The sequence below is a fragment of the Colobus angolensis genome, unplaced genomic scaffold (genome assembly GCF_000951035.1).
Source record: "Colobus angolensis palliatus isolate OR3802 unplaced genomic scaffold, Cang.pa_1.0 Scaffold1, whole genome shotgun sequence".
NCBI lineage: Eukaryota > Metazoa > Chordata > Mammalia > Primates > Cercopithecidae > Colobus > Colobus angolensis.
This window is the reverse complement of record NW_012110918.1, coordinates 10114475-10123610: the sequence shown is the minus strand read 5'-3', so window position 1 is coordinate 10123610 and position 9136 is coordinate 10114475. Positions and strand designations below refer to the sequence as shown.

General features: G+C 54.8%; 1 protein-coding gene across 2 annotated transcripts in view; it reads right to left on the bottom strand.

The window, feature by feature from the left end:
• Nucleotides 1–832: 832 nt before the first annotated feature.
• Nucleotides 833–9136, bottom strand: part of GPRC5C (G protein-coupled receptor, class C, group 5, member C) — a 16771-nt gene continuing 8467 nt past the window's right edge. For both annotated transcript variants that reach the window (XM_011937501.1, XM_011937555.1), the window contains exons 2-4: nucleotides 7070–8152; nucleotides 3973–4067; nucleotides 833–1414 (exon numbers count right to left, since the gene is read on the bottom strand). In XM_011937501.1, the coding sequence (XP_011792891.1) occupies nucleotides 1235–1414; nucleotides 3973–4067; nucleotides 7070–8152 (1358 nt within the window). In that variant the 3' untranslated portion in view covers nucleotides 833–1234. The remainder of the gene's footprint in view (nucleotides 1415–3972; nucleotides 4068–7069; nucleotides 8153–9136) is intronic.

The window sequence follows — 9136 nt, the reverse complement described above, 5'->3', positions numbered from 1 at the left end:
GCAATCCCAGCTCATTACAACCTCGACCTCCTGGGCTTAGGAGATCCTCCCACCTCAGCCCCATGAGTAGCTGGGACTAATGCCTGGCTAATTAAAACACTTTTTTTTTTTTTTTTGGTAGAAACAGGGTCTCACTATGTTACCCAGGCTAGTCTGGAACTCCCGGGCTCAAGCGATCCTCCCACCTTGGCCTCCCAAAGTGCTGGAATTACAGGCTTGAGCCATCATGCCCTGCACAAATGGACATTTTAATGACCGCTCAGGAACGACCCCAACCGGGACCTGGCCCAACCCTTTGCACTTTTGTCAACCCATTTGTAAACGATTCCTGACCCTCTCTAGGCCATTCCTTTGCACGTATCACATGGTGTGATCTCAAAGCATGGAGCAGAATGAGTCTCCACTTTGTCCGCTATGGGATCTTCACTGTTACTCATCCCAGGAAAAGCTGAAATTAGTTCATCTTCCCTTATACACACAGCCACCTGCTCAAGGCTCACCTTCCCAGTCCTGTCCCTGCAGCCACTGAAGGGGGGTTCCCAGAGGAAAGCTGCCTGACCTCGGACAAGCCCAGGTGTAGGACTGCATCCTAGGCACGCACTGAGCCTGGGTGTTCCTTCTGATTGCACACAATACAGACAGAGGACCTGCTAAAGAACCCCTCACTGGGGAGAGGCATCAGCTACTTAATTGCACAGGAAAAATCTGCAGCAGCTTTAAATATGAGCTGGATTTGGAGGGAAGAAAGAGAAGTCACCCACAGGCCATGGAGGAGGAGAGGTTCATCAGAAACCAGGAGCCCAGCTCAGAAACCACAATCCCAAAGCGAGAGTTAATAAAGCAGAAATGTAATTTATTAGGCACCCTTGTTCCTCACAGAGGAGCAAGATCCAGGCCTGAGCGCCTGAGAAGTCTCTTGAGGTTGCAGGAATCTCCAGAGAAACATAGGCGCTGCCCGGCCACCACCCCGAGAACACTATTTGGCTGGAGTGTGACCGCGGAGGTGACCCTGGCAGGAGGCCGGGGTTGGCTCCTCGACTCCACAAACACTGAGGAGTGGGTGAGGACACCCAGGACACCCACCAAAACACTGGCAGAGAGGGAGGCCCTTCTAGCTCTGGGGCACATGTTGCTGAGCCTGCCAGTGGGAGGAGGAGCCTGGAGAGTCCCTTGCCTGGGGCCAGGTCCTCAGGGCCCTCCCCAGATCCGCCCGCCTCTCCTGGCCACGGCCGACTCAGTCCCACACATAGGGGTTTCTAAAGACCTGAGAGTTCTTGCCGTCTTTCAGCGGTGTGGCCGCCTGGTGGCTCTGGGCCGAGTACATGTCTTCAGCCCGCAGGGTCGAGTTGGCACTGCCCATCACCTGGCTGTTGGCGGTGGCCCGTGGGAGGATGACGTCGTAAGCTCCTTCGGACTGGAAGGAAGAACAGGCGGTCTCACAGTCGGGGATCGGGAGCCAGGTTCCGCCGGGGCGGATGCACAAACACTCACTTCCTGCAGGGCTGGGCCTGCCAGATCCCCCCCTGACTCCCCCCTCGGCTCCTCTGCCCCCTCTGGCTGGGCCCCAGGGGCGGCCTGGGACAGCCAGACCTGAGCCCCTTATCTTGCCCTGCCTCTGGGCATGGGAACAAGGCCCCTGGTGACCTTGGATGGTGCTGGGGCTTCACAGAGGGGGGTCCTCTTCTCAAGCCCCCTCCCGCTTCTAATTGTTTAGGGAAATGCTAGGGCCAGTGGAGGGTCAGCCACATAGAGCTGCTATTACCTGTCTGGTATAGCTCCCAGGCCCCCTTCCTCCAAGAATCTTACCCCGAGTCTACCGCCTGTCACTACCATACCGCCAGCATCACAGCTGCTGGCTTCCCTGGCCGAGGACATGGCTCTGGGTGTGCCCACACATCCCTCTGGGCATCTAGGCTGGCCGGTCTGATTTAGTCTTTTTTTTTTTTTGTAAAGACTGAGGGGGTCTCACTACGTTGCCAGGGCTGCTCTCAAACCCCTTGCCTCAAGCAATTCTCCCATGTCACTCTCCCAAAGCATTGGGATTACAGGCATAAGCTACTGCATCCAGCCCTGATTTGGAGTCTTGAAACCTGAATCCTCTGCCTGGCACTGGGTCTTGCTCCCATGTGGGTGAGAGACACCAGCTGTGGGGTGAAGAGGGTCCTGAGGTACCTGTTCTGGCTCCCCTGCTGGAGGGAAGGTGAAGTCCTGGCCCCATCTGTCTTAGCCCTATGGGAAAGAGCTGCCACCAAATCTCTGTAGCTCCCAGGCCCCAAACCAGCCTTCAAGTCAATCAGGCCCAGGAGGTCCTCAGCCCTGTCTGCAGTGGCCCCTGTCCACGTGGCCCCTGGAACATCTACATCCGTGGTCCCAATCCACGGATGAGTATGCACTAGAATCACCTGCACTGCTTGATAAGCCTCACCGACTCACAGCCAGACCCTACACAGTGGGCCCCACGCAGCTGGCAACAACTGGGGCTGGGGAAGGGAGTGCTGAAAGCAGGGCTTGCAGATCTGCGCTGAGTAGTACCCCCATGGTGCCGATGCCCTGAAGGGATGCTAACAGTCAGCTCCATCCCAGCTCTGGCCCCGTCCCATCTGCACTTTTATTTTTTTATTTCTTATTTATTTATTTTTTTGAGACAGAGTCTCACTGTGTTGTCCAGGCTGGAGTGCAGTGGTACAATCTCGGCTCACAGCAACCTCCGCCTCCCGGGTTCAAGGGATCCTCTGGCCTCAGCTTCCCCAGTAGCTAGGACCACAGGCATGTGCCACTATGCCTGGCTAATTTTTGTGTTTTTAGTAGAAATGAGGTTTCGGCATGTTGACCAGCCTGGTCTCAAACTCCTGACCTCAGGTGATCCACCTGCTGAGCCTCCCAAAGTGCTGGGATTACAGATGTGAACCACTGCACCTGGCCCCCTTTGCACTTTTAGCAGGCTCCCAGGTGAGGCTAATGCTGGTGGTCCGGGTACCATGTTTTGAGAACTGGTCAGATAAAATATCCCTGTTAATCCAGATCATCCCCCAGGAAGCAGACTCCAAAGGTGCTGGGGAGTGAGGCACAACAACAGTGAGGGAAGCTACTCAGGAAAAGCTTCTGTGGCTGCCTACTCCCCACCAGAGCTGGCGGCCCGCAGCCTCCACTCCTGGTCCTCCGGCAACTCTCCTCTGCCCAGGCTCAGTTTCAGGCTCAGGGAGAGGGGAGGCGCTGGGATTGGAAGCTTCAGCCACACTCGCCTCCCCCTGCCCTGCGGCTCTCACAGTGAGGGCGGGGAGGGGGATGAGAACGCCACCCGGCTGACCTCCTTGCTTCCTGTTCCCAGTGTCCTGCCAAGACGGGTCACTGACCTCTCCCCACAGCCTCTGCCAGCCGGGAGGAGGAACACATACAGGAGTGAGTAGAATCCAACCCACTGTCTTCCTGCTCCCATCCCCTCCCCTGGCTAATGGAGCATCTAGTTTCCAGACCCCAGGGGGTAAGGTTGAGATTTGCTGCCTGCCGGAGCGGGAGGGGAGTCATGGGCCCCCTTGGCACAGCTGTGGTTGAGAAGTAAACACCTATCCAGACCTGCAACATTTGGACCCTGGTCCATTTTGGAAACACCTGGCTGAGACCCTCCTTTGTCCCTCCACAAGCTCTCCAGGGTAAAGCTGGCAGCTCCCACCAGGGAGAGCTCACCCAGCATTCCCTACAGCATCCCGACAGAGCCTGTGTGCAATGCCCCAGTGACACAGGGCAGGTCCCACTGCAGTGCAGCTGGAGGTGGTGGGTACGCTGACTCCAGGACAAGGAAGTTAAGAACTGGGGCTCTGGATTCCCCAGGTAGAAGCACCAGATGGAGAAGCTTGCCTTCCCCCTACCATCTCCACCCAACCCAGCTCTGGCCACATGGCCCTCTCCCGCTGGCCTGCTGAGACTGGTTTCTGTAGTCCAGCTGCGTCATGGGGACCTGGGGAACCCACTTACTGGGACTTTGTGCATCAGGGCCATCTCGGTGGGCTGGTACACACTGGTCAGCAGCTGCCCGTTGTACCCGCTGTATGGTGACACTGGCCTCTTAGCTGCAAGGAAAAGCAGGAACAGTTTGAAGATCCCAGGGCTCTAAGCTCCCTTCCCCACCTCCCACAAGCCAAGCAAGGCTCTCTGGGGGCAGGGAAGAGGTACAGGGGGCGGGCCAACCCTGGCATAGTCTCTAATCCAGGAGTGGCCAAGTTGGGGATGAGGTTGTGAACACGGGGGCCCCCTCCCAAACCTAGCACCCCTTTGTACAGATGCATGGGAGTGAACAACACTGCTGGGCTTCCCTGCACTGTAGAACCCCCAGCCCCTGACCCAACACCTCAGAAAATGCTCTGTCAGCAACCTCCACATCCCCATCCGCCCTCCAGGGCCAGGGGCCAAGAGGACACATGGACCTTCGGCCACCTTCCAAGATGGCCAGCCTCCAGCTCTGCCTGTCACCACGGGCCAGCTGCCAGGCGCAGGGGTAAATACATCTGAGACCCCACGGCCTAAACCTCTTCATGTCCTCCCAGGGCCGACCTGGGCACTCCTTCCCCACTACACCAACCCGGAGCCTGGCCAGGGAGCCTTAACGCACATCCCATCCTATAGCTCCCTGGCACATTTCCAGAACTATTTTTAGCTCCAGGGATACTTCCCTGTGCCTTTGGGGTGTTGGTTTCCCGATGTGTTCCGCCCTGCTGGGCACTCTCAGGGTGTTTGAGGAGGGCTGCTGACCCACCCCGGGGCCTCGGAGCAGGCCCTGCTGTGAGGACTGCACAGCAGATGTCTGGCTCCAGCAAGGCTGACGGTCCCGCAGCTCTGAGGGACCGCAACCTATATAGGGTTTCCTAAGTGCTGAGGCTGGGCTCACTCTATTGATTTTGCCATTTAGAAAAAGAAAAAAAAAAAGGAAATAAAAACTCAGCCCGAAGGTTGAGAACCATTTGGCCCTGACAGGCATTCGGTGTGGGGGGCGGGGCCTGAGGCTCCTCCCAGCACTTGTCCATAAGCCCCGCCTCTCCGGTGGGTTTTGCCGATTCCGAACCCCCATGCACACTGTGCGTGTGGCAGGGGCCACCCAGGGCTGCGGCCAGCACCTCAGCCCTGGTGGGCAGATCAAAGATCAAGTGCCCGGCAGGACAACGGTCATTTCTTTCCCCAAAGCAGGGATTATGAGGATTTCAGAGTTTGTAGAAGAGAAAGGAATGTCTCTAATTCTGGAACTTCCACTGCCTGACTCTGACCTCCCGGCAGAGACCCCAGAGCCAGTGCTTGTTAACCGGGCAGTTAAGAAAGTCTGAAGCCCCCAGGCCTCCAGATCAGTACAGTCTGGGGACAGGGTCAGGCCTTTGAGATGGTACCCCCAGATTTCCAGGTCATGTCAGCTGAGGGGCTGCAGCCAGCAGGCTGAGGAAGAGCAGGTGGGAAGCGCGCAACGGGCCACATAGGTAAGGGGATTAGCACAGGGGCTGGCACAGAGCAGGTGCTGATGAAATGCTAGTGGGCTGCACAGCTAACAAGGGCGCTGCTGAGACCACTACGCGGCACCCCAAGTACTTTTATTAAAAAGAGTAAAAGGCCAGGTCCAGTGGCTCAACCTGTAATCCCAGCACTTTGGGAGGCCGAGGCAGACGGATCACTTGAGGTTAGGAGTTCGAGACCAGCCTGGCTAACATAGTGAAACCCCGTCTCTACTAAAAATGCAAAAATTAGCTGGGTGTGGTGGTACACGCCTGTAATCCCAGCTACTTGGGAGGCTGAGGCAGGAGAATCTCTTGAGCCTGGGAGGCGGAGGTTGCAGTGAGCCAAGATCGCGCCACCGCACTCCAGCCTGGGTGACAGAGCAAGACTCCGTCTGAAAAAATAAAAATAAAAATGAAAAGAGAAAAAAAATTTCCTGAAAAATACTTCCTTTTAAAGAAAATTAAGGTGATTATGGATACACACATAATAGAAAAACAAGTTCTGGAAAGACAGTATTAGTAAAATATGTAAAATAATAGTCACGCACACACAGCAAATAGCTAATTCTTCAAGAGCGCTTTTCATGGGCCGGGCACTAAGTATTTTTTTTTTTTTTTTGAGATCATCCAGGCTGGAATGTGGTGGTGCAATCATGGCTCACTGAAGGCTCAACCTCCTGGGCTCAGGCAATCCTCCTGCCTCAGCCCCCCGAGGAGCTGGGACGACAGGAGTGCACCACCACACCTGGCTAATTTTTAAAATTATCTGTAAAGATGGGGTCTCACTATGTCCAGGCTGGTCTCAAACTCCCGGGCTCAAGCTCCACTCACCTCAGCCTCCCAAAGTGCTGGGATTACAGGCATGAGCCACAGTGCCCAGCTGGCACTAATGAATTTAATCTTCACAAGAACCCTGTGAAATAGATACTGTCATTATCCCCATTTTTCAAATGGAGAAACGGAGGCACATACATATTGTATCAGTCAATAGCGCTCACTTTGGGGCATGGAACAGGATGGGAGGGGTAGGACTGGGGAGGCAGCTGGGGAAATTCTCATTTTATCTGTAATGTTTGAAATTTTAAGGTAAGAATATATGCATGAATTATATGAATATGGAAAAAAAATCTTTTTTTTTTTTTTTTTTTGAGATGGAGTCTCACTCTGTCACCCAGGCTGGAGTGTAGTGGCTTGATTTTGGCTCACTGCAACCTCCACCTCCTGGGTTCAAGTGATACTCCTGCCTCAGCCTCCCGAGTAGCTGAGATTACAGGCATGCACCAGCACACCCAGCTCATTTTTTTGGATTTTTAGTAGAGATGGGATTTCACCATATGGGTCAGGCTGGTCTCGAACTCCTGACCTCAAGTGAGCCACCTGCCTTGGCTTCCCAAAGTGCTAGGATTACAGGCATCAACTGCCACGCCCAGCTGAAAAAAAAAATCTTTAAATTAAATGGAATTTAGAGACACATAGGCAGAAAACTACAGAAAACCTCAGAAACTTTCCATTTTGCTCAAGAGACTGGATCCCTGTCCTGCGGTAAAAGACATGGGGTGGAGAAAGGGGCCACCGGGGCATCCACAGAGACCCACCTGCAGCCGGCTCATCCATGGAAAAGGCCTTGTTCTCCACGAACATGCTCTGACCCTTCTGCTCTTTCAGGATGGTTTCATAGCCCACGCCCCGGGTGGGGTACACGTCCCCCTGGTAGCTTTGCTCTGGGCTGGCCTTGGTCACCTGAGAGACCTCGGGGATGACGTAGAAGAGGACAAAGGCCCAGGCATTGGCGGCAAGGGCGATGGCCAGCGTGGGGTCATCCCAGGTGGGGCTGTTGCGCTGCTCGTTGCCGTAGGTATACATGACGATCCACACCACCCATATGGCAATGGAGGTGGCTGTGGTGAGCAGCACGAAGACCCCGTGCTTACGCCAGCGCTTGAAGCGGCCACACAGGGCAGGCCAGGCCCCCAGGAAGGCACCCAGCAGCAGCAACATAACGTAGATGAGCGCCATGACAAAGTCCATGTTGGCAATGGCGCACGGGGAGGCCACGGCCCAGCGGGCACTGCTGTTGCCCTGAGGGCCGCCCTCGCCACTGCCCCGAACCAGTGTGATTATCAGCCACTCCGTATTGATGATGACCTCCACCAGGGTCAGCAGCAGAGCCACAGTGAAGATCACCCAGCCCCGGGGCCCATGATTCTTCCGGGCCAGGAAGTTGAGGGCAAAGACGTGGGCCGCCAGACAGGAGAAGCAGATGGCGAACAGAACCCCAAAGAGGAAGCGCCGAGAGGCACAGGTGGAGAAGTCGGGCTTCACCACGCAGGCAAACACGAGGCAGAAGAGGCCCAGGGTCCCCAGAAGGAAGAACACCTGGGTCCCCAGCAGGCTGCGTTTCTTGGTGTCCTGCACAAAGGGGAGGCTGGCCACCAGGATGATGGTGAGCACAAACGTGGTGACAACGCCCGCCCCAGCCACGGCCTCCAGGACGATGCCCCACGCCCCAGAGCGGTCACACAGATTGTAGTAGAGGGGGTTGAGGCCTTGGCTGCAGCCGGGTGGGACATGGCTCTGGGCCTGGGCCCCTGGGAACAGGAAGAGAGGCAGTCCCAGGCACATCACCAAGGCTTTGTGGATGGCCATCCTGGCTCCCAGGCCAGGCTCTGGTTGGGTCCCTAGAGACAGAAGGAAAAGGGACAAAATTAGTCCTCCAAGGTCAGACTCCAATATACATGGTGCTGCTTTCCCCACCCCAAACCCAGGCAGACAGTGCCAGCTGACCATGAGGCTCTCTGGACCTCAGAATCCTTCTTAACACAGAACTCCTGAGAGGCATTTCAACTGGCCAGAGAGGCAAATGAGACGAAGCCCATTTGTCAGCCCTATTCCTAGCCATGGCAAAGGAAAAACCTGTCATTGAATTTTCAGTGCCCTCCCTTCCACCAACCATAACCTGGGTTCAGATATTCCCTGAGCTCTGGCGGCTAGGGTGGAAGATGAAGGGGCTTTGTGAACAAGTCAAGACTAAGCATACCACCCACCCAGCACTTCCTCTCTGCCCTGGGACTTCCAGGCTTCAGGAGGTCAGCTGCTATGTCCCTAAACTCCATTCCTGTAAGGCCTAAATCCATAGCCAGTCAGCTATGCATGCATTCATTCACTCATTCATTCATTCATTCATTCATTCATTCATTCATTCATTCATTCATTCAATAAGGACTTAACAAGCACCTGCATCACGCATAGCCGACAGCCAGGAAAAATGAAGAGACAGTCATTTTCCCACTTTTAGTGCCAAGTCTCCACTTCAGAATCCTACATGTTTTGCCTAGCTCAGAAGCGGAAGTCAAGGATAAAATAAACAAACTCCCCAGCTAAGGAGTTAATGACTTAATGCCAAAATTTTCCTTCGGAGCATTAACATTTTAAAAGCAAGAACAAGGCAAGGGCAATGCAAAACCCAAAGGAATTAATCTTTAATAGAAGACTTTAAGACGTCGTAGCGGCCGGGCACGGTGGCTCACGCCTGCAATCCCAGCACTTTAGGAGGCTGAGGTGCGCGGATTACGAGATCAGGAGATCGAGACCATCCTGGCTAACACAGTGAAATCCCGTCTCTACTAAAGAATACAAAAAATTAGCTGGGCGTAGTGGTGAGC